This window comes from Erythrolamprus reginae, chromosome 1 (assembly GCF_031021105.1).
Source record: "Erythrolamprus reginae isolate rEryReg1 chromosome 1, rEryReg1.hap1, whole genome shotgun sequence".
Lineage (NCBI taxonomy): Eukaryota > Metazoa > Chordata > Lepidosauria > Squamata > Dipsadidae > Erythrolamprus > Erythrolamprus reginae.
In genome coordinates this window covers 405,720,680-405,746,216 of record NC_091950.1, presented here as the reverse complement: position 1 = coordinate 405,746,216, position 25,537 = coordinate 405,720,680, and the positions used below count along the sequence as shown (strand labels likewise).

At 43.1% G+C, this 25,537-nt stretch overlaps 1 protein-coding gene across 1 annotated transcript in view; it reads left to right on the top strand.

The window, feature by feature from the left end:
• MYBBP1A (MYB binding protein 1a) overlaps nucleotides 1–25,537 on the top strand; it is a 108,960-nt gene that overhangs the window by 55,098 nt on the left and 28,325 nt on the right. The window contains exons 22-23 of the mRNA XM_070735224.1: nucleotides 1,891–2,022; nucleotides 5,992–6,060. Coding sequence (XP_070591325.1) covers nucleotides 1,891–2,022; nucleotides 5,992–6,060 — 201 coding nt within the window. The remainder of the gene's footprint in view (nucleotides 1–1,890; nucleotides 2,023–5,991; nucleotides 6,061–25,537) is intronic.

The window sequence follows — 25,537 nt, the reverse complement described above, 5'->3', positions numbered from 1 at the left end:
TGTCACCAAAAAGATGCCTCCCTCATCCTGATGCTCTTCAACAATCAAAACCTAGTAAGGAAATGCACCAGTAGAAATTTCCAATCACAGCTGTATCTTGGCTTGATTTGTGAGGAATCCGACACTGAACCATCAAAGCGATGGCATTTTCTCCCTTGCTTGCTAAATAATATTATCGTTGTTATTTTTTAAACTCTTAATGCAGGGCAAAAATGTGACATATGGATGGTTTAGGAGCCCACAAACAGGCCCGTATTCGGTCTATAAGATGCACCAAAATTTTCACCCACTTTTAGGCAAGAAGGTTCCACATAAAGAGCTGATAGATAAATTAGTGAAGATTGGACTTAATCCCTGGATAGTTCAGTGGATTTCAAGCTGGCTGAAGCGTAGACATCAGAGAGTTATTGTTAATGGCGAGTATTCTGAGCAGAGACAGGTTACAAGCGGTGTGCCACAAGGGTCTGTTCTGGATCCTATTCTTTTTAATATGTTTGTGAGTGACATAGGGGAAGGTTTGGTAGGGAAAGTTTGCCTATTTGCCGATGACTCTAAAGTGTGCAATAGGGTTGATATTCCTGGAGGGGTCTGTAATATGGTAAATGATTTAGCTTTACTAGATAAATGGTCAAAGTAATGGAAACTGCAGTTTAATGTTTCCAAATGTAAAATAATGCACTTGGGGAAAAGGAATCCTCAATCTGAGTATTGTATTGGCAGTTCTGTGTTAGCAAATACTTCAAAAGAAAAGGATTTAGGGGTAATGATTTCTGACAGTCTCAAAATGGGTGAACAGTGCAGTCAGGCGGTAGGGAAAGCAAGTAGGATGCTTGGCTGCATAGCTAGAGGTATAACAAGCAGGAAGAGGGAGATTATGATCCCGCTATATAGAATGCTGGTGAGACCACATTTGGAATACTGTGTTCAGTTCTGGAGACCTCACCTACAAAAAGATATTGACAAAATTGAATGGGTCAAAATACGGGCTGTAAGAATGGTGGAAGATCTTAAGCATAAAACGTATCAGGAAAGACTTGATGAACTCAATCTGTATAGTCTGGAGGACAGAAGGAAAAGGGGGGACATGATCGAAACATTTAAATATGTAAAAGAGTTAAATAAGGTTCAGGAGGGAAGTGTTTTTAATAGGAAAGTGAACACAAGAACAAGGGGACACAATCTGAAGTTAGTTGGGGGAAAGATCAAAAGCAACATGAGAAAATATTATTTTACTGAAAGAGTAGTAGATCCTTGGAACAAACCTCCAGCAGACGTGGTTGGTAAATCCACAGTAACTGAATTTAAACATGCCATATATCCATTGTAAGATAAAAGACAGGAAATAGTATAAAGGCACACTAGATGGACCATGAGGTCTTTTTCTGCTGTCAGATTTCTATGTTTCTATGTTTCTAAGGAAGTGTGTCTTATACTCTGAAAAATACAGGTGCATGTCTGAAATAGAGCTGTGCAGGTATTACAAATTATTTGGAAGTGTTTTGGGTTTTGCACGTGCTTGGCACTTCGGTGTTATTTATCAAATCATTGATTTCAGGTTTCTGTGCAAACCTCCAAAAAATGCCACCATTGATTTAAAAGTCTTATTAATTCAATGAGATGATTCATTAAATCCGCGTCATTTCCCCCCCCCCCCCGACCCACGCGAAATCCAGTCTGTTTCTTTCTAACAATTTTTTGAAACCTGTGACTTCAATACGCATTCCCTATTTTCGCACATTTACAGGCAAGCCTACCTGTAAATCATAATTTTATATTTCCTGCTTTGTGTCACCTCTTGCGCAGAGCTATTCTTAGGAACTGTTGAATTGAGATAACGGTAGATGACTTGCAAAACATTTCATCCTCCACCTTTTTTTTTTACCGCTCTAGCATATTGATCTTGGCAGTGTGGACCTGGAACGGGTGACTGTCGTATACAAAGAAGCTTTGAACTTGTTTCTGACAAAACGCAAGAGCCCGCTGACTGGAGCCATGTTCCTTGACTTGTTTGAACGCCACCCGGTAGGTGAAAGGCCTCGTTTTCCCATTGTCTTCACTTAATGACCACAATCAAGTTTGGCAACTTCATCACTAGGTGACGTGTTCTTTAAAGAGACATCAATGTGACTGCGATGGGATAAGAACCTCATTTCCATTTCTGTTGTTAAGCAAATCACCTGCTGTCATTAAGCAAGTTTAAGTTTATTGGATTTATATGCCGCCTCTCTCTGAGAACTCGAGGCGGCTTACAACATATAAAAAAGACAATATATGTCGAAATCCAAATAATTAAAATTCAGTTACAACTAAAAAAAATAAAGAACCAATTAAAATACATACATAACCATTCAGACGACAAATACACTATACTAATCCCTCATTTTTCGTGGGGGATGCGTTCCAAGACCACCCGTGAAAAACGAATTTCCGTGAAGTAGAGGAAAGATATTTTTTTATGTATTTAATGAGTATTTGGACTTTTAAAACCTACCCTTTGCATTAAACAGTTATTCTATAATGTTACTCAGCTGGAACTACATGTGATATCCTACCAGTTTTTTTATAGAGTACAGTAGTATTGTAGAAGAATTTTATGAATTTTTAATGGATTTAAGCCCCCTTTGAAAACCCATGAAGTAGCGAATCCACGAAAGATGAACCGCGAAGTAGCGAAGGATTACTGTAACCCAAATTTATTTCGACTATTAATACTCTACCATCTTCATCAGATGTTGAATGTATCAACTGAATATAGAAGAATTTTATGAATTTTTAATGGATTTAAATTTTTTAATGGATTTAATGGATTTAAGCCCCCTTTGAAAACCTGTGAAGTAGTGAATCCGCAAAAGATGAACTGCGAACTAGGGAGGGATTACTGTATAGATTCAACGGCTAGAGGGAGAATCTAATAACCTCAAGCTTGGCGGCATAGGTGAGTCTTTAGACTCTTACGAAAGGCGGGGAGGGTTGGGGGCAGTACAAATCTCCGGGGGCAGCTGATTCCAGAGAGCCGGGGCCTCTACAGAGAAGGCTCTTCCCCTACATCCCGCCAAATGACATTGTCTAGTTGGCGGGACCTGGAGAAGGCCGACTGGGACCTAACCGTTGCTGGGATTCATGTGGCACGAGGCAGTCCTGTAAGTAATCTGGTCCCATTCCATGTAGGGCTTTATAGGTCATAACCAACCCTTTGAATTGAGTCTGGAAACCAATTGGTAGCCAGTGCAGACTATGGAGTGTTGGAGAGACTCGTATCACCACAATTTGCAGTTTTAACGCTGTCTTCTCCATTGTCAAAAGACAACTGTGAAACACGTAATTGGCAGTGATGTAACTCTGGGATGCCACTTGTGTTCCTAAATACCTTTTAGCTGTGAAGCATCCAAATCTTGATCACTGATGAATGCTGCAACAGTTTTAAGGGTGAGGATTGACCATAAAAGTTGCTTTTTCATTGCTACTCTAATTTCAAACAGTCGCTAAAAAGGGCAGTCATTAAACGAGGACTGCCTGTATTGACCTTGGTAAATGCATGTTTATTTGTTGCCCATCAGATGAATGTGAGGAAAGCATCTTCCCTCAAGGAAAAGGCGGTTTTTAATTATATTGCCCAAAGGGTAGTTTTCCATATCACAATTAATCTTCTCTAGGATGGTAACTTTAAAGTGTATTGGGGCTTCATCCCCTCCCAAAATTCCCAAATTGGCTGAAAATTTTAAGAGCCGTAGCTAACACATTTCAAGGTAGCCCATACAGGACAGAATAATTCAGGGGTGGGTAACTATGGCAACTTCATGACCTGAGGACCAGTAGTGGGTTGCAGCCAGTACACCTGAGATTGGTGTCCCGGTGGCGAAAATGCCACACATGCGTGGAAGCAAAGAAATCATCGAAAATCGGCAAATTCTCCCGGGCAAGAGAATCTTTGCTTGAGATTTCGCTTGCTCTGCACGCGCAGAAGCGAAATCTCGCGCCGACGGGCACACATGCTCCCGCAACGATCCTGGAAGGATGTACCTGCATGGCCAGCTCAGGAATTCTGGGAATTGAAGTCCATAAGTTGTAAAGTTACCATAGTTGCGTACCTGGGAACTAATAATAATAATAATAATTTATTAGATTTGTATGCCGCCCCTCTTCGAAGACTCGGGGCGGCTCACAACAATAATAAAAACAATATTATAGTAGAACAAATCTAATATTGAAAAACATATAAAACCCTATCATTATTTTAAAAAACCAAACAATACATTCATACCAAACATAAAACAAAGTATAAAACAGCCTGGGGGAAAGGTGTCTCAACTCCCCCATGCCTGGCGGTATAAGTGAGTCTTGAGTAGTTTACAAAAGACAGGGAGGGTGGGGGCAATTCTAATCTCCGGGGGGGAGTTGATTCCAGAGGGCCGGGGCCGCCACAGAGAAGGCTCTTCCCCTGGGCCCTCCAAACGACATTGTTTAGTCGACGGGACCTGGAGAAGGCCAACTCTGTGGGACCTTATCGGTCGCTGGGATTCGTGCGGTAGCAGGCGGTTCCGGAGGTACTCTGGTCCAATGCCATGTAGGGCTTTAAAGGTCATAACCAACACTTTGAATTGTGACCGGAAGCTCATCTGTGATGGAGCTGATTTTTCTTGTAGGGTTCCTTCTTCCGACATTGTGGCACAGAGTGGCACATAGGCATTGTGGCACAAATATCAGAGGCACGTCCTGGACAATGCCCGTGATGTCAGTAGAATCCGAGAAGAATAACCTTTTAATGCAGCATCCTGTTTCTCACAGGATATTTATTATTTATTTATTAGATTTGTATGCCGCCCTTCTCCGAGGACTCGGGGCGGCTAACAGCATATAACATAACAAAACAGTACAATGGCAAATCTAATTAAATTTAAAATTACAATCTAAAAATCCAATATTTAAATTTATTTATTTTATTTATTAATCAGATTTGTATGCCGCTCCTCTCTGCAGACTCGGGGTGGCTAACAATAAAAAAAAGACAATGTAAACAAATCTAATATAAAAAATAATCTAAAAAACCCCAATTTAAAGAACCAATCGTACATACAAACATACCATGTATAAATTCTATAAGCCTAGGGGAAAGGGAAAATTTCAATTCCCCCATGCCTGACGACAGAGGTGGGTTTTGAGGAGCTTACGAAAGGCAAGTAGGGTGGGGGCAACTCTGATATCCGGGGGGAGTTGGTTCCAGAGGGTCGGGGGCACCACAGAGAAGGCTCTTCTCCTGGGTCCCGCCAGACGACATTGTTTAGTCGACGGGACCCGGAGAAGGCCAACTCTGTGGGACCTAACTGGTCGCTGAGATTGGTGCAGCAGAAGGCGGTCCCGGAGATATTCTGGTCCGATGCCATGAAGGGCTTTATCATAACCAACAATCATACCAGTTCAATCATATAACATATATCTCATTTCATTGGCCAGGGGGTTGAGACCTAATTGCCCCAAGCCTGGCGACATAGGTGAGTCTTAAGACTCTTATGGAAGGCAAGGAGGGTGGGGGCAGTGCGAATCTTCAAGGGGAGCTGATTCCAGTGGGCCGGGGCTCCCACAGAGAAGGCTCTGTCTCCAGGCCCCGCCAAGCGACATTGTCTGGCTGACGGGACCTGGAGAATAGGACATGAAGGAAACAGCCTTCTCCTGTGGTGGTTTGCTCAGAAATGGTGTTCAGAATTAGTATTCAGAGGCAGTATCTCTGAACGTAGGGGATGTATGCGCCATCCCACTTAATAATATTGATTGTTTCTGCTACAAATTTGCCTAATCTGCTGTTAAAATCCCTTCCACTTCATGTTGTGACAGCAAGTTCCACTAATTATCTTCCTCCTTTTGTCTGATCGACATCTCTTTATCAATTGAACTGAATGTGTGTATTTTTTAAGGGAGTTTTTGTTGTCTATTTGCAGAATATATTTCCGAATGTGATTCAGGCCTATTAATTGCCAGTATTTTGTTTCCTGACAGATGATGTGCAAGCAATTAATTGAGGTAGTTATCAAGTCGATCACAGATGGGGCTCGGCAGCACCAGCAGGTAAGTGCAGAGGCAAAACAATCGAGAAGAAAAATTGTATTTTAGGCAGTAGGAGATCCAATAGAGATTGTACACTAGGCGTACATCTTTCACTAAATGATAATTTTATTTCTTAGGTTTTAGAAACATAGAAACATAGAAGACTGACGGCAGAAAAAGACCTCATGGTCCATCTAGTCTGCCCTTATACTATTTTCTATATTTTATCTTAGGATGGATATACTGTATGTTTATCCCAGGCATGTTTAAATTCAGTTACTGTGCATTTATCTACCACCAGTGTTCCCTCTAATTTTTTTTTTTGGGTGGGCAGAAAAGTATAGTGTCTGAGCGGCAGTCCCTTTGGGACTGGGTGGCACAGAAATAATAAACTAACTAACTAACTAACTAACTAACTAACTAACTAACTAACTAACTAACTAACTAACTAACTAACTAACTAACTAACTAACTAAAAACCCACCCTGTTTTGCCTCAGAGAATTTCAAAATAAAATACTGTACTGTGTGTCTATAACAGTGAGCTCATAATAGGGCAACTCTATCAATATCAAAATGCCACTTAAATAGTTGAGCTAGTTTCAAACTAGATTTTGATTTTCTTTCTCTCTTCCTTACTCCCATTCTTTTTCTTTCTCTTTTCCTTCCTCTCTTTTTTCTATCTGTTTCTCTCTTTTCCTCTCTTCCTCTCTCTCTCCTTCCCTCTCACTCTTTCCCTCTCAGCTTCTGGGCAGGTTTGGAAAACTCTGAGTTGATGACGATTTTTAAGTGAGCAATTGCTCACTGCTCAGCTTAGAGGGAACTATGTCTACCACGTCTGCTGGAAGTTTGTTCCAAGGATCTACTACTCTTTCAGTAAAATAATATTTTCTCATGTTGCTTCTGATCTTTCCCCCAACTAACTTCAGATTGTGCCCCCTTGTTCTTGTGTTCACTTTCCTATTAAAAACACTTCCCTCCTGGACCTTATTTAACCCTTTGACATATTTAAATGTTTCGATCGTGTTCCCCCTTTTCCTTCTGTCCTCCAGACTATACAGATTGAGTTCATTAAGTCTTTCCTGATACGTTTTATGCTTAAGACCTTCCACCATTCTTGTAGCCCGTCTTTGGACCCGTTCAATTTTATCAATATCTTTTTGTAGCTTAATAAATTTTAGCTTAATAAAATGTTGGAACCCAGCCACTCCCGCTTGTAATACTTGCCACCCTAGTGTTAGGTAAACCAGGGTGTTAAGGCTTTTGCATCTAAAAATAATTACGGTTTAACATAATTTGCGAGCCCAGGTTACGAGTGAGTTCCTGTCTCATTCCTTTCCGCCTTAATTTACAAATTTCCTTTATGGCTGATATTATACCTGTGTCGCTGCTAATTATGATTAGCATCTATCAGAGTCCCTAACATAATCAAGATAATGACAGCTGTATTACAATCACACATGGACTCTTGCTGAATGGGGTTTTGAAGAAGGTATGAGAAGAGAAGAGGATAATTCACAATTATCTTTCCTCCTACGCAGTCTTCTGTTGGGCTTCTGACATTTGTGTTCTGTCTTTTCTGATTCATTCATTCATTCATTCATTCATTCATTCATTCATTCATTCATTCAATTTTTATGCCGCCCTTCTCCTTAGATTCAGGGCGGATTACAACATGTTAGCAATAGCACTTTTTAACAGAGCCAGCATATTGCCCCCACAATCCAGGTCCTCATTTCACCCACCTTGGAAGGATGGAAGGCTGAGTCAACCTTGAGCCGGTGATGAGATTTGAACCGCTGACCTTCAGATCTACAGTCAGCTTCAGTGGCCTGCAGTACAGCACTCTACCTGCTGTGCCACCCCGGCTCGTATAACCTAACCAATCTCCATGCTTGCTGAGACAGCATCCATGCAAGGGTTAACTCCGTCTATTACCCAATCAGGATTGAGTCTGCAAGTAAAGGACACGCCCCATCACTCTGTGACTTCTGCTTTTAAGACTTAGTTGGCCCTTGGACATACACATGGGTTTCGAGAGTTCCCATACTTGTTGTGGCTTGTTTGGTTTTTTTGCACCTGTAACTTTAAGGGAAATTTTCCTTTTGCTCAGAGTGTTTGCTGCTTTAGTGCTGGTGAGAATGGCTTGCTTGACACTGCCGAAAACCGCTCTACCAGCTGGTAGTCCTAATAGGATAGTGCAGTGTTTTTCAACCAGTGGTCAGGTGTGCCGTGAAGCTCAGCAAGAGAGAGAAAGAAAGCAAGAGAGAGAGAGATAGAGAGAGAGAAAAAGAAAGGCAGGGAAGGAGGGAGAGATAGAAAGAGAGCAAAAAAGAGAGGAAGAAAGGAAGAGAGAAAGAAAGAAGGATGGAGAGAGAGAGGAAGGAAGGGAAAGAGAGAAAGAGGGAGAGAAATAGAGCGAAAGGGAGGAAGAGAGAGAGAGAGAAATTTTTTGTCCAAACTTTTTTAGCCCCCCCACTCCCCCCCTGCTCAATGTGCCCCATGATTTTGTATATGTAAAAAATGTGCCGCAGCTCAAAAAAGGTTGATAATCACTGGGATAGTGCACATAAGGGGCTCTTCCGTTATGTTCACCCTTTAACGACCTGAAGGGGGCGAGCTAGCCACCTGTGATTCTTTGCTGCTGATTCTCTTAGACTTATATACTTATACACTTATACAGTATACTTATATATTTATATACTGCTTCACAGTGCTTTACATAGAAACATAGAAGTCTGACGGCAGAAAAAGACCTCATGATCCATCTAGTCTGCCCTTATACTATTTTCTGTATTTTATCTTAGGATGGATATATGTTTATCCCAGGCATGTTTAAATTCAGTTACTGTGGATTTATCTACCACGTCTGCTGGAAGTTTGTTCCAAGGATCTACTACTCTTTCAGTATAAATAATATTTTCTCATGTTGCTTTTGATCTTTCCTCCAACTAACCTCAGATTGTGTCCCCTTGTTCTTGTGTTCACTTTCCTATTAAAAACACTTCCCTCCTGGACCTTATTTAACCCTTTGACATATTTAAATGTTTCGATCATGTCCCCCCTTTTCCTTCTGTCCTCCAGACTATACAGATTGAGTTCATTAAGTCTTTCCTGATACGTTTTATGCTTAAGACCTTCCACCATTCTTGTAGCCCGTCTTTGGACCCGTTCAATTTCGTCAATATCTTTTTGTAGGTGAGGCCTCCAGAACTGAACACAGTATTCCAAATGTGGTCTCACCAGCATTCTATATAGCGGGATCATAATCTCCCTCTTCCTGCTTGTTATACCTCTAGCTATTACAGCCTTCTCTAATTAGTAATTAGTTTGGCCATTTAGGGTTTGGCCATTGTGGAGGATTATCTGATCGTTGTGTTTCGTGACTGCTTTACTGACTTTGACTTTTTGTGTGCTGATTTCCCCCCGCTTTGAAACTAAACCAGAGCAAAGTGTGTTTCACTTTGTGAAAGAAGGACTGTGAATTGCCTCACAGCTGCAAGCTAAGTATCACAGAACTGATAAGGGACTTGTACAAATTACCAATTTGTTTCGAGACGAGTGCTCTTTGCTATATCAAAAGAGGGCTTGGTTTAAGTGAATTTTTATTATAAAGGACATTGTTTTGAATTTTCAAACATGTGTGTGTCTGAAATTTGTACCTGTGCATTTTTGGAAGGATTCTACCAGAGAGCCTGACAGAACACTTGCCATTCATGTAATTTGATTTCATTTTTTGGAGTGTTTCTTCTAGTCAGTGGGAGATGGAGTCAAAATGGTTTTCTCAAATCATTCTCCCTGTGTCAATGCAAGTTTTTCCTCCAAGCATGTGTATCAGTGGTGGGTTGCTACTGGTTCACACCGGTTCAGCGAACCAGTGGCGATGGGAGGCTCTGCTGAACTGTCCATGACGCTTCTGTGCATGTGCAGAAGTTAATGGGTGCGCGCGAACTGGTAGCAATGGATTTTAGAACCCACTACTGATGTGTATGCGTGTTTGTGTAGGGGGATTCTCTTTTTTTTTCTTTCTTTCTTGGTCCCCTGATTCCAGTCTTAATTTATCTCTGTGTTGTGGGCAATTTACATATTCATGCGCAAAAATACCGTTAATTGCATGGTGTTTCCTCCCCGATGAGTGAACACAGGAGTGGAGCTGTCACTCTTCCAGAGTTTTAGAAGGTGTTTACTGCTGAATCATGCCTGTAATTAAGATCAGGATGGCTTTCCATGAAATATTCCATTGTCTTTTTAACCACAACAGTGCTTGAAATACTGAAATCGGCTTGATTGAGGCAGCTGATAAATATAATAAATAAATAACTAGATCAGCAGTGGTAATTTTTAAATGTCTTGTTTTGCTGGGATAATGTAGCTAAAGCCTAATCCAAATATTTAAAAATATACTGGCATTTAAATAAAGGGTTCCTCTATGATTAATAGCTACGTTCTACGATTAATAGCTACGTTCTATGGCTGGCGGGACCTAGGGGAAGAGCCTTCTCTGTGGGGGCCCCGGCCCTCTGGAATCAGTTCCCCCCAGATATTCGTAGTGCCCCCACCCTCCTTGCCTTCCGAAAAAGTTTAAAAACTCATCTTTGCCGCCAGGCCTGGTGTTCTTAGATCTTCCCCCCGACCGATGAATGCTTAGTTTGACTGCTGAATGAATGATATTGATAGTTTTTTAATTAGAATTTTAAGATTGTTTTTAAAGGTATTATTGGATTGTTATTATTGTTTCCTGGGTTTTTTTTCTGTACATGCTGTGAGCCGCCCCGAGTCCTCGGAGAAGGGCGGCATATAAATCCAATTAAATCTAAATCTAAATCTATACGTTGTATAGGCACGTGGTAGATTCAACATGGCGTCGAAGAAGGCTGCCTCTATGAAATGCTCTCAAATGGTTTCTTTATTTTCTACTATTCCCTGCAATTCTTAAGGGACTTCATACTCCAGAGATCATCTGCTAAAAATTAAGGAACGTTTCTTTAAGGAGCAACTCTTTGTAACCTCATCCCCTCCTGTCTTTACAAACACGGAGGCGATTCTAACACTGGAGGAAACTAATTCCCCAGAAATATGGATCACCGAAAGCAAACCCCAACGGCAGAGACTAAGAAATAAAAGGGCAGGAATTTAAAATAGACTAAGGAATAAGGGAATTGAAATAAACCCTGCTCCCTTCAATCTTTCTTACCAATTTACGTTCACTTGCCAACAGGATGGATGAAATGCGTCTTTTAAACAGACGCAATTCTGATTTTCACAACACATCTGCCCTATGCTTTACTGAAACCTGGCTAAACAAGGAAATTTGTGATAATAGCATGCGCATACCGGGTTTCAGATATTTCTAACAGTCAGGATTGTAGATCTGTAGGTCAGCGGTTCAAATCTCATCACCAGCTCAAGGTTGACTCAGCCTTCCATCCTTCCGAGGTGGGTAAAATGAGGACCCGGATTGTGGGGGCAATAGGCTGGCTCTGTTTAAAAAGTGCTGTTGCTAACATGTTGTAAGCCGCCCTGAGTGTAAGGAGAAGGGCGGCATAAAAATCGAATAAATAAATAAATAAATAAATAAATAAATAAATAAATAAATAAATAAATAAATAAATAAATGTGTGGGGGGGGCGGGACAGATTTGGCAAAAAATATTGCAAAAGCTCACTTAAGAAATTTCTCACTTAACAACATAAAATTTGAGCTTAAGTTGAGGATTGCTTGCAATGACCTACAGATAAGTTTGTTATACTTCATGCTAGGCTATGGATATGTCATTTTGAGGGCCATGCCTATACTTCAGGGACCATATATGCTCACAAAATTGGCATGGCCAGGACGAAAACTAGTTTTAACAATTGAAATGCAATTAAAATTATATTAAAATAAGTTAGATAATTCAGCCCATATGGATACAGTCATTTTCTCTTCAATCACATTCAAAGTTAAAACCTGCTGGCAGATTACTGGAAAGGGACATGGCATTTAAGTATGGGAGGCCTGCAAGTACAAATGATCCACAGAACTCAGTTAGGCACACCTGTGCTAAACTAGTTTATTTAAACATAGTTTATTGAACGATCCAGTATTGATTGACTTTATTAATACACAGAAATACTGAAATGGTACTTTGTTTCCTGCCTGTGCAGGGGGTTGGATCTCCAAGATTCCTCCTAGCTCTGTTATTTTGTTATCTGAACCAGGTTTTTTTTTTTAAAAACCCACAATGACTGGGTTTACACAACACACAAAATCAAACCAAAGAAACCACCTCATGTGTTAGCTATATGCAGTGATGGGCTCCTAGGGGTATGATACGGTACGCAGAACCAGTAGAAAAATTTTGAATTTTTTTCTTTTTTTCCCTTCTGGGCTCTGGGTATGTTTTTCCTATCACAGTAAATGAAGTTGAATGTGTATAATTTTAGAAGAACTGTGTTTGTGTGTTTGTGTGTACACACACACATACAGTTTATATAGTAGATAATATATATTTTTGTGTGCCTGTGTGTAATACGTATGTACAGATATGGCATATATACATAGAATTAAATAGTATATTTTGGATGTTCAGTAATAGTAAAAAGATAGGGAAATTTTATCTCTTTGAGGCGAGGAGAGGCCAGGCACCCTAATCCCAACCCTTGACGTGAGTAACGTCAAGTTGGTCACCTTTAAGCCAGTCACATAACCTTTAAGCCACCCCCCAGTCACATGATCAGCAAGCCACTCCCACCTAGTCACATGACCAGCAGGCCACACCCTCAAAATAAGCCATGTCCACAGTGTGCTAGTAAAATTTTTTGCAGCCCTTCACAGCTCCGGAGGCTTCTTTTGAGCCTCTAGAGGGGCTCTCCTTCCCCAGACTCTGAAGGCCCTCTGAAAATCCCGTTTCCAGCCATTCAGATCCTCTGGGAAGCCCGTTTTTTGCCCTCCCTGAACTTCTGCATGGACCCTGCATTTACCTGGCATCTAAAACAGGCTGTGTGGAGATTCCTGAGAGAGGAAGGGCAGGCTAGGCCAGTCAGGAGTGAGATTTGAGGATTCGCTGAATTGCACAGAATCTTCGCTAGAGGATCGGCCAAACCCGGGCGAACCCAGAGCAGCCCACCCCTGCCAAAATCCCTCTTAGCTCTGTTATTTTGTTATCTGAACCAGTTTTTTTTTAAAAAAACCCAAAACCCACAGTGGCTGGCTTTACACGACACGCAAAATCAAACCGTAAAAATCACCTCATGCATTAGCTATATGGCACCCATAGCAATGTCTTCTCGTAGCAAGTGACTACGCAGAGGGTTCAGTTGACGAAGGGAACTGGCAGAAAGAGTGATGGGGTAAACAGGGAATGTCTTGAAATAGAAAACGGATCAATAACTGATTAGGAGATGACTTCATACTCTGTGCTACAGCCAGAGAAATCCTGATTCATTGAGATTAAAAGGTTCAGTGCATGTTTTTTTAAAAAAAGATTAAATGACTTGCATAAAAATTCAAGTATGTGCAATTTATGCTTCTTTTTTTAATTTCTCAGAGAGTACATTCGGCTGAAATCCTAGAGAACAACAATATCTAGTCTTTAAAAAGCCAAGGAGAGCTTAGATCTAGTTTCCTGTTTTCCATATTTAATTAGGTCTCTTTCTTCCTATTTTTAAGGAAGCCGCCTACCCTAGACAAAATGTAAAAGAGTTAAATCCTGCTAAATGGGAAAGACTCTGGCTTCAGGCCAAGCGAGCGCTTTAAAGCTATTTTAATTTCGAGTGAGCCAATAGATCATGTTTTCTCTCTCTCCTTAAAATTCAGGAGAACCAATGCTATTTCATTTAGTTGCTTCTTTGATTCAGTTAACCTTCTGTTTCCATCTTAGAATGTCAGCGTCTGTCATACATACAAAGGCAAAAAAGTCAATTGTCATTTAATTTTTTTAGACATAAAGCCCTTTTTACCCCTATGGGGGTGATCTGTCTCATCTTTACTAGATAAATGGTCAAAGCAATGGAAACTGCAGTTTAATGTTTCCAAATGTAAAATAATGCACTTGGGGAAAAGGAATCCTCAATCTGAGTATTGTATTGGCAGTTCTGTGTTAGCAAAAACTTCAGAAGAAAAGGATTTAGGGGTAGTGATTTCTGACAGTCTCAAAATGGGTGAACAGTGCAGTTAGGCGGTAGGGAAAGCAAGTAGGATGCTTGGCTGCATAGCTAGAGGTATAACAAGCAGGAAGAGGGAGATTATGATCCCGCTATATAGAGTGCTGGTGAGACCACATTTGGAATACTGTGTTCAGTTCTGGAGACCTCACCTACAAAAAGATATTGACAAAATTGAACGGGTCCAAAGATGGGCTACAAGAATGGTGGAAGGTCTTAAGCATAAAATGTATCAGGAAAGACTTAATGAACTCAATCCGTATACAGTGATCCCCCGCTCGTTGCGAGGGTTCCGTTCCAGGAACCCCCGCAACGAGCGGGTTTTCGCGAAGTAGCGCTGCGGAAGTACAAACACCATCTGCGCATGTGCAGATGGTATTTTTACTTCCGCAGCGCTAGCGAGGAGCCGAAGATTGAGGACTCAGCTCGGAAGCTGCACGGGTGTTTTAAAAGGTCTCCGCCGGCATGGGGGGCTTCATAGCACCCCCCCAAACCCGAGTTGGGGGTTCGGGAGGTGGTAGGAAGCCCCCCATGCCGGCGGAGACCTTTTAAAACACCCGTGCAGCTTCCGAGCTGAGTCCTCAAGCCAAGCGCAGAAGTTAGCCTTGAATCCCTTTGAATCCCGCCGCTTCTGCTGGATACGGGCGATGGGGGGGCGAGCTGCCACAGCCCCTGGCTTCCGCGTTGCTCGTCCCACCCACCGCCCGTATCCAGCAGAAGCTGCTGGATTCAAAGTGCTGCTGGGAGCCGCAGGCGAAAGGAGCTCGGGCATCGGAGCGCGGAGCCAGGCATTGTTCTCCGGACCCCGCCCGCTCAGCCCCGCGGCGGCCCTTTCCCTCTCCAGGCTGCGGGCGGGGTCCGGAGAACAATGCCCGAGCTCCTTTCGCCTGCGGCTCCCAGCCCACCGCCTGTCTCCTGCTGCCCGGTTTAGCCAGGACACGAGCGGCGAAATGACTTGGAGGAATGTGAAGATGAAACCGGCCGGTTTCAGCTTCACATTCCTCCAAGTCATTTCGCCGCTCGTGTCCTGGCTAAACCGGGCAGCAGGAGACAGGCTTTGAGATTTGGCTGCGGGGGGAGAAGTAGGACTTTCCTAACTCCCTCGCCCCGCAGCCAAAACTCAAAGCCTGTCTCCAACGCGCGCTACGATCTTCCGGGCGAGCCAGGCTCAGCGGATCAAGGCAGCCGCTTGGGCCGAGAGGAGCCGGCCTTGATCCGCTGAGCCTGGCTGGCCCGGAAGATCGTAGCGCGCGTTGGCGGATCAAGGCCGGCTCCTCTCGGCCCAAGCGGCTGCCTTCCGTCACTGAGCCTGGGGTCCCGCGCCCCGGATCGGGCGGCTGCTGCTTTGCAAAGAGGCGCTTTTTTCCCTCCCAGCCCCGCGTGCAGATCCCGCGCGGCTTTTGTGTGTGTGTGTTTGTGATCTTTCCACGCGCTTTTGCGAGTTGTGCAAATTGGCGCTTTCGCTTCTTCCCCGCGCTCGGCTTCCTCCTTTTTTATTCCTTTGTTTGCCGGCGGCTCCAGGGCGCCCGCCGGGCCCGGCTTGCTTTGACCTCTCCCGGGCGGCCTCGGCATCCTTGGCGGCGAGCGGGGATCTTCCCCCCGCGAACGCAGGCAGGTGGTTGCGCGTGGCGCCCCGGGCTTTTTTAGGGGGGGTGTTTTTTATCCCCGTCTGCACCGGCTTTGCCAGGCTGCGATCGGGCGCTTGGAAGGGGAAGAGAAGCGTTGACAGACGCGGCGAACTTCCAGGGCTGGGGGTTTTTTATTTGCGCCCCGAGGGAGGAAGAGCCCCCGAAGTGACCCGCAGGAGCCGGGCGAAGCGGGCAGGCGGCGATCGCAAGACGCCGGCTTGGCTGCCGGGCTTTTCCGCCGGCACCTGAAGTGGAGCTCCGGCTGGGCTGCCCCCGGCTCGCTCGCTTCCTTCCTTCGCTACCTGCCTGCGCGGTGCGTGTCTGTGCGCGTCCCCCTCGTTAGCCTAATCGGCTGGAGCTAATTGCGCGGAAGCTACCGGGCGACCCCGCTTGGCCCGGGATGCAAAGGGGGAAGCTGTTTGGCAGAGGAAGGAGCGGAGCCCCCTTGGCCAAGCGCTCTGGGCGGCCGTCGCATCGGGCAGCCCGGGAGACCCCCGTCCGGCGCGCTACGATCTGGCCCCCACCTGGTCCCGCCCGATCCTCCTCCCTGAGGCAGTTCGCCCTCCCATGGCCGCTTCCTCCACCCTCTATTGCAAGCCCTCGCCACCGCAGCCAACGCGCGCTGCGATCTTCAAGCCCGGCTCCTTTCGGCCCAGCATCCCGGGCCAAGCAGCTGCCTTCCGTGACTGAGCCTGGCTGGCCCGGAAGATCGTAGCGCGCGTTGGCTGCAGCGGCGAGCGAAGCCAAGCCGGCAGCAATGTCGCCGCCGGTGCAGCCAACGCGCGCTACGATCTTCCGGGCCAGCCAGGCTCAGTCACGGAAGGCAGCTGCTTGGCCCGGGATGCTGGGCCGAAAGGAGCCGGGCTTGAAGATCGCAGCGCGCGTTGGCTGCGGTGGCGAGGGCTTGCAATAGAGGGTGGAGGAAGCGGCCATGGGAGGGCGAGCTGCCTCAGGAAGGAGGATCGGGCGGGACCAGGTGGGGGCTGGAATTTCTCCGCCAGGGCGAAGGGCGGGCGAGCGGGTGCTGGGGAGGGCTTCTCGCCCTCCCGACAGCAAGAGGGGGGAGCGAACGGCGTGGGCAGGCGAAGGGCGGGCGAGCGGCAGCGAGGAGTTTGCGTGGGCGGTGGGGAAACTCCTCGCTGACGCCAGCAAGAGGGGGAAGACCCAGGGAAGCCGCTGCCATCTACGCATGCGTGCCCGGCACGCATGCGTAGATGGTATTTTTGACTTCCGGGTTGAAAAATAGCGAAGTACCCTGTTCGCAATGGTTGGGGACGCAATAAACGGGGGATCACTGTAGTCTGGAGGACAGAAGGAAAAGGGGGACATGATTGAAACCTTTAAATATATTAAAGGGTTAAATAAGGTCCAGGAGGGAAGTGTTTTTAATAGGAAAGTGAACACAAGAACAAGGGGACACAATCTGAAGTTAGTTGGGGGAAAGATCAAAAGCAACATGAGAAAATATTATTTTACTGAAAGAGTAGTAGATCCTTGGAACAAACTTCCAGCAGACGTGGTAGATAAATCCACAGTAACTGAATTTAAACATGCCTGGGATAAACATATATCCATCCTAAGATAAAATACAGGAAATAGTATAAGGGCAGACTAGATGGACCATGAGGTCTTTTTCTGCCGTCAGACTTCTATGTTTCTAAGTTTCTATGTTTCTATGTTCAATCTCAGGTCCCCTAACAGAGAGGGTTCCACACAGTACAGGTACTCCTCCACTTACAATCATTTGTACATACTGTGGTGTATAGTCCTGTTCAGTTTGGAGATTTTGAAGATTCCGATTCGGATAGTGTTTATGAATTAGTGGCAGGGCCTGATTTATACGCCCAGGAGGAATGGGGAGACGATTCACAGGACATTTCTATGAGCTCAGATTCAAGTGAAGGAGAAACAGATATTCGATGGGTAGATCCTTCTTTCAGACGCTTACAAAGACGGAGGGAGCAAGTGTCAGAGAAGAAATATTAAGGAGGGGATTCTAGATTGAATCTCTCCTTAATCAGTTTGCATCCGTTATTCCTTGTTTGACCTTCAGGTGCTTTGGAAAATAGCTTGACCCCTTCCTCTCTATGGCAGCCCCTCAAATATTGGAAGACTGCTATCATGTCTCCCCTGGTCCTTCGCTAGACTTGCCATGCCCAGTTCCTGTAACCGTTCTTCCTATGTTTTAGCCACCAGTCCCCTAATCATCTTGGTTGCTTTTCTTTTCACGCTTTCTAGAGTCTCAACATCTTTCTTACAGTGTAGTGACCAAAACTGGATGTAGTATTCTAAGTATAGTCTTACTAAGACTTTATAGCAGGGGTCCCCAAACTTTTTACACAGGGGGCCAGTTCACTGTCCCTCAGACTGTTGGAGGGCCAGACTACAAAAAACCCCTATGAACAAATCCCTATGCACACTGCATATTTTAAAGTAAACAAAATGGGAATGTACTATTTAGAGCGGGGGGGGGGGGGGGAGAGAAGTCTGAAATTCATATATGTTTATGTTTTGTTTTTAATTTTTTTTTGTTAACATCTGATTGTCTATACAAGGTTTTCTTGGTTTATAGAAAAATGGAAGCACTTTGGCATAATGGTTAATAAGTTAGAAATATAATTGGTGTTGTACTTTTTGAAGGAACATTAAGGAGGGAATTTAAAAGAAAATGAATGTAACTGGATGACAACATTAGAAAAAAAACTTTTCCAACTTTTTGATGATTGATATTAGTTACTAACAAAATACCCCATTTTATTCATGGAAAATTAGATGGTACACTGTATTGTTTGAATGTATGTTAAGAGAAAAATTTTAAAAAATTTACACCCTCCCCCATTTCTCCTTCCTTCCCTCTCTCCCTACTTCATCTCCTTTTCTCTCTCTCTCTCTTTTTCTTTCTCTCTCTCCTTTGCTCTCTCTCTCCTTCTCACTCTCTCTCTTACTATCTCTCTTTCTCCCTCCCTCCCTCCCTTTCTCTCTCCCTCTCTTTCTCCCCTTTCCTTCCCTCCTTCCCTCCCTCCCCTCCCTCTCTCCTTCCTTCCTCTCCACTTCTCTTTCCTTCTCTCTTTTCCCCTTCTCTTTCCCTTTTCTTTCTTTCTCTGCACTTCTGTCTCTCTCTCACTTTTCCCTCTTTCACCCTCCATCTTCTCTCCCCCGGAGGATTCGCCCGACAAGCCTCCACCCTCCAACCCCACACTCCCATTCAATCCCCATTCAGAAAACTGGTGCAAAACTTCGCCACACTTATCCTTGCCGCTCCCCACCCCAACTCCAACTCCCAGCTTCCTTGGCCACTAGAGGGAACAGTGGCCAGAAGCAAAGGATGCAGATGCTCCTGTCACTCACCCTCGGGCCGGATAAATGGCCTCAGTGGGCCGCAATTTGGGGACTGCTGCTTTATAGAGTACTTCACTCGAACCAGATTGTATCCCTCTTTTAATGCAATTTAGGATTGCATTGGGTTTTTTGGCTGCTGCCGCACACTGTTTGCTTATATTTAATTGGTCGTCCACTAAGATTCCAAGTTTAAGTTTAAGTTTAATCAGATTTGTATGCCGCCCCTCTCCGCAGACTCGGGGCGGCTCACAGCAATAGCAATACAATGTAAGACAAATCCAATATTTAAATTAATTTAAAAAACACCACAAATTAAAACCAATCATACACACTAGCGTACCATGCATAAATTTTATGAGCCTAGGGGGAGGGAACATGTCAATTCCCCCATGACTGACGACAGAGGTGGGTTTTAAGAAGCTTATGAAAGGCAAGGAGGGTGGGGGCAATTCTAATCTCTGGGGGGAGTTGGTTCCAGAGGGCCGGGGCCGCCACAGAGAAGGCTCTTCTCCTGGGTCCCGACAAGCGGCATTGTTTAGTTGACAGGACCCGGAGAAGACCCACTCTGTGGGACCTAACTGGTCGCTGGGATTTGTGCAGCAGAAGGCGGTCCCTGAGATAATCTGGTCTGGTGCCATGAAGGGCTTTATAGGTCATAACCAACACTTTGAATTGTGACTGGAAACTGATCGGCAACCAATGCAGACTGCGGAGTGTTGGTGTGACATGGGCAAATTTAGGAAAGCCCATGATAGCTCTCGCAGCTGCATTCTGCACGATCTGAAGTTTCCGAACACTTTTCAAAGGTAGCCCCATGTAGAGAGCATTACAGTAGTCGAGCCTCGAGGTGATGAGGGCATGGGTGACTGTGAGCAGTGACTCCCGGTCCAAATAGGGCCGCAACTGGTGCACCAGGCGAACCTGGGCAAACGCCCCCCTCGCCACAGCTGAAAGATGTTTCTCTAATGTGAGCTGTGGATCGAGGAGGACGCCCAAGTTGCGAACCCTCTCTGAGGGGGTTAGTGACTCCCCCCCCAGGGTGATGGACAGACAGATGGAATTGTCCTTGGGAGGCAAAACCCACAGCCACTCCGTCTTATCTGGGTTGAGCTTGAGATCCCTCTCATATGTGTACTTTTGGTTTTTCTTGCCTAAGTGGTAAAACTTTAGTTTTCAATACATTGAATTTCATTTTGTTAAATAGGACCCAATGTTTCAGTCTGTCAAGATCTATCCTTTTGAGTTCCTCCTTCAGGTCCTGGCATTTCTCCAGCTACATATATCACTTTTTTCTGATGTTGCTGTCACTTCCCATCACTACATCTATCACCATCTCTGTCTTCTGGGGCTCGCCTACTATATTACTTGTCTTTATTTGTTTGTTTGTTTGTTTGTTTGTTTATTTATTTGATTGATTGATTGATTGATTGATTGATTGATTGAATTTGTATGCCGCCCCTCTCCGTAGACCCGGGGCAGCTAACAACAGTAATAAAAACAGCATATAACAATCCAATATTAAAGCAGTTAAAAAACCTTATTATAAAACCAAACACACATACAGACATACCAGGCATAAAATTGTAAAGGTCTAGGGGGAAAGAGTATCTCAGTTCCCCCATGCCTGGCGGCAGAGTTGGGTTTTAAGAAGCTTATGAAAGGCAAGGAGGGTGGGGGCAATTCTAATCTCTGGGGGGAGTTGGTTCCAGAGGGCCGGGGCCGCCACAGAGAAGGCTCTTCTCCTGGGTCCCGACAAGCGGCATTGTTTAGTTGACAGGACCCGGAGAAGACCCACTCTGTGGGACCTAACTGGTCGCTGGGATTTGTGCAGCAGAAGGCGGTCCCTGAGATAATCTGGTCCGGTGCCATGAAGGGCTTTATAGGTCATAACACTTTGAATTATGACCGGAAACTGATCGGCAACCAATGCAGACTGCGGAGTGTTGGTGTAACATGGGCATATTTGGGAAAGCCCATGATTGTCTATTATTATATTGGCTTGATAGCGTAGTGGTTAGAGCACTGTATTTGATGTGGGAGACGGAAGTGCAAATCCTGACTGGTATCTACCTTATCAATCAAGGTCCATGACCCAAAACCCATTAACACTTCACTTGCCTACCTCAAAATATGAGAGTGATGCAAGTTAGGAGAATCAAACCAGCTCAAACATTCCCTGGATTAACAGGGTTTGCATCACACATTGATGATAAGTGGGTTACCTTAACAAACCACCCATAAATGTGATGTGTTTGTATATGTGTGCACAATAAAAACAGGGTTCATTCACAAGAAAATATAACAAATCCTCTCATTATCACAATAATTTTATTAGAACCGAAAATATTTTAGAAACATAGAAACATAGAAGACTGACGGCAGAAAAAGACCTCATGGTCCATCTAGTCTGCCCTTATACTATTTCTTGTATTTTATCTTACAATGGATATATGTTTATCCCAGGCATGTTTAAATTCAGTTACTGTGGATTTACCAACCACGTCTGCTGAAAGTTTGTTCCAAGGGTCTACTACTCTTTCAGTAAAATAATATTTTCTCATGTTGCTTTTGATCTTTCCCCCAACTAACTTCAGATTGTGACCCCTTGTTCTTGTGTTCACTTTCCTATTAAAAACACTTCCCTCCTGAACCTTATTTAACCCTTTAACATATTTAAATGTTTCGATCATGTCCCCCCTTTTCCTTCTGTCCTCCAGACTATACAGATTGAGTTCATTAAGTCTTTCCTGATACGTTTTATGCTTAAGACCTTCCACCATTCTTGTAGCCTGTCTTTGGACCCGTTCAATTTTGTCAATATCTTTTTGTAGGTGAGGTCTCCAGAATTGAACACAATATTCCAAATGTGGTCTCACCAGCGCTCTATATAAGGGGATCACAATCTCCCTCTTCCTGCTTGTTATACCTCTAGCTATAATTTCAACCATGTTCAACTCGTTCTTTTAATTTCAATTAGGCATAGAAGTTTAATCTAACCTTCTTGATAAACTATAATTAAGTGTGATTGTACTTGAATCTCTTTTTCCTATTGACAAAAAGTAAGAATTGGGGAGAAATTTGTTCCAAGCATATTCTAATGTAACCTTAATCAACCCTACTTAAGTATCAGTGAAAATTGGAGTGCAGCATATGATTTAATGTGTATGTTTCAGATATTTTAGTGTTGTTCACAATTTAAAAATTGTACACATGCATTGCATTTTAGGATATAATGAAAGCATAAAGATGTTATTAGGGATGAGAAAGAATCTTTTGGCTTCTTAAAACTGGAATTTATTACTAGCAGCTCAACTGTAACCCAAGATACTTTATGCTATAATAATACGGTTAGTTTTTAAGTTCCATAAGATTCTCACTAATCTGATGTTGGATGGAAGACAACTGAGTTCCCATAAAAATAGATAATCAAATCTCCCTTCATTCTTTTCATTTGGATGTTTCTACACGTTTTTTTCATTCTTCCATTATAATTTGCAATTTATATCTGCTTGTTGTTCATTTATGGCTGTTTGCAGTGTTCTGTGGTCATGAGACCACAAATGGTATTGGTGAAAATGACACTTCCAATTTTTGGCAAAACTGCACCCATAGCAAACCCATTAGTTTGCTTAATGACTGCAGTGCTTTCTTAATGACCGCAGCAAAAAAAGCTAAAATCATAAAATATGACTGTCTCAATTTATGACCATGATGGGGGGTTCCATTATGGGATAAATTATGGTTCCCCTCTCCAAAAGCCTGTTTTTTGTAATGTTTCTAGCAATCCTTTCCCCAATTAGATGGCTTCTAGAAGTTTTTGGAGTGTCCCTCCAGTATAGTACAGGTAATTCTTGACTTATAACCACAACTGAGCCCCAAATTTCCATTGTTAAATGAGGCATTTGTTAAAACTTGCATTTGTGAGTTTTGCCCCCCTTTTTACACCTTTTCTTACACAGTTGTTAAGTTGTTGCTGTTGTTGAGTTAGTAACACCGTTATTAAGTGAAGATGGTTTCCCTATTGACTTTGCTTGGGGAATAAGCAATGTCGTTTGGCAGGACCCAGGAGGAGAGCCTTCTCTGTGGTGGCCCCGACCCTCTGGAACCAGCTCCCCCTAGATATCAGAGTTGCCCCCACCCTCCTTGCCTTTCGCAAGCTCCTTAAAACCCACCTCTGTCGTCAGGCATGGGGAAATTGAAATTTCCCTTCCCCCATGACTTATAGAATTTATACATGGTATGCTTGTATGTATGAATGGTTCTTTAAATTGGGTTTTTTAAGATTATTTTTAATATTAGATTTGTTTACATTGTAGTTAGCCGCCCCGAGTCTTCGGAGAGGGGCGGCATACAAATCTAATAGATAGATAGATAGATAGGTAGGTAGGTAGATAGATAGATAAATAAAGTAAGTTGCAAAAGGTGGTAATAGAATAGAGAAGAATAGAATAGAACTGAACTGAATTGAATTTTATTGTCGCTTTGTATGTACACTAATCAGCATACATCAAAATGAAATTTGTTTCATTTGGTTCTCAAAAGATAACCATTTTACATATACACAAATGCACACACACACACACACACATATGACCCAGAGAAACATCACAATGTAGTTTGAATGTATTCATACATATGGTGAGAGAAAAAAGAATCCTGTGAGTTTACAAGGCGGATGGCTAATCCTAAATACATGCCAGTTGGCAAATATCGGAAGGTTGATCATGTGACCACAAGGATGCGACAACAATTATTATTTTTTCAATGTTTTTGTATTCACTAAATGGAATGGTTGTGAGTTGAGGATTGCCTGTAGTCTATCTTTCAGGATATTGCTCTGATTTGTGTTGCTTTTATTATTTATTTAATTAATCAATCAGTCAATTAATTAATTGGATTTATATGCCACCCCTCTTTTATTGTTATTGGTGTGTAGCCTATTTTTTAGAAACATAGAAGTCTGACGGCAGAAAAAGACCTCATGGTCCATCTAGTCTGCCCTTATACTGTTTTCTGTATTTTATCTTAGGATGGATATATTTTTATCCCAGGCATGTTTAAATTCAGTTACTGTGGATTTATCTACCACGTCTGCTGGAAGTTTGTTCCAAGGATCTACTACTCTTTCAGTAAAATAATATTTTCTCATGTTGCTTTTGATCTTTCCCCCAGCTAACTTCAGATTGTGTCCCCTTGTTCTTGTGTTCACTTTCCTATTAAAAACACTTCCCTCCTGGACCTTATTTAACCCTTTAACATATTTAAATGTTTCAATCATGTCCCCCCTTTTCCTTCTGTCCTCCAGACTATACAGATTGAGTTCCTGAAGTCTTTCCTGATATGTTTTATGCTTAAGACCTTCCACCGTTCTTGTAGCCTGTCTTTGGACCCGTTCAATTTTGTCAATGTCTTTTTGTAGGTGAGGTCTCCAGAACTGAACGCAGTATTCCAAATGTGGTCTCACCAGCACTCTATATAAGGGGATCACAATCTCCCTCTTCCTGCTTGTTATACCTCTAGCTATGCAGCCACGCATCCTACTTGCTTTCCCTACTGCCTGACTGCACTGTTCACCCATTTTGAGACTGTCAGAAATCACTACCCCTAAATCCTTTTCTTCTGAAGTTTTTGCTAACACAGAACTGCCAATACAATACTGTACTCAGATTGAGGACTCGTTTTAGACTCATTTGTACAATTCATTTCATGTTTGTCTAGATAAGATTTTCCAAAACAGCCTTAACTTCATGGCCACAAAGTGCCAAGCCTAAAAGAAGAAGAATGGAATAATTGCTCACTAGGTAACATGTCTCTTAACAGACAAAATGCACTTTATCAATGCGTCCAGGTAATCTACAGGTACTTTATGCGGCTGAACAATCTTTCTAACATGTCAGAATTATATTCAAGCCTAGAGACCTGGCTTTTAAAATGACATGAGGTTGACAACAATCTATACCAACATCGGAGGTGGGAGAAGCACTGAATCCATCAATCGGGCTTAAGGAAAATAAATTTTACTTGTTTACAAGGTCCGTTATAGGTTGAAAGGAACCTCTAAGGAAAATTGCTCAGAGGTCTTATGTCCACCCCACTCATTTTACATCAAGACTTCACTGGTAGCTGAGTATGTATTGCATTTAGAGTAGACTTCTGCTGGTTTGTCCAAATAGATAGATAGATAGATAGATAGATAGATAGATAGATAGATAGAGAGAGAGAGAGAGAGAGAGAGAGAGAGAGATCCATCCATCCATCCATCCATCCATCAAAACAAAATAAATAAATAAATAAATAAATAAATAAATAAATAAATAAATACCCTTCTTTTTTATTAAAAGAAATTAATAATAAAACAAAACCAAAATCTATTACTATTATTACTATC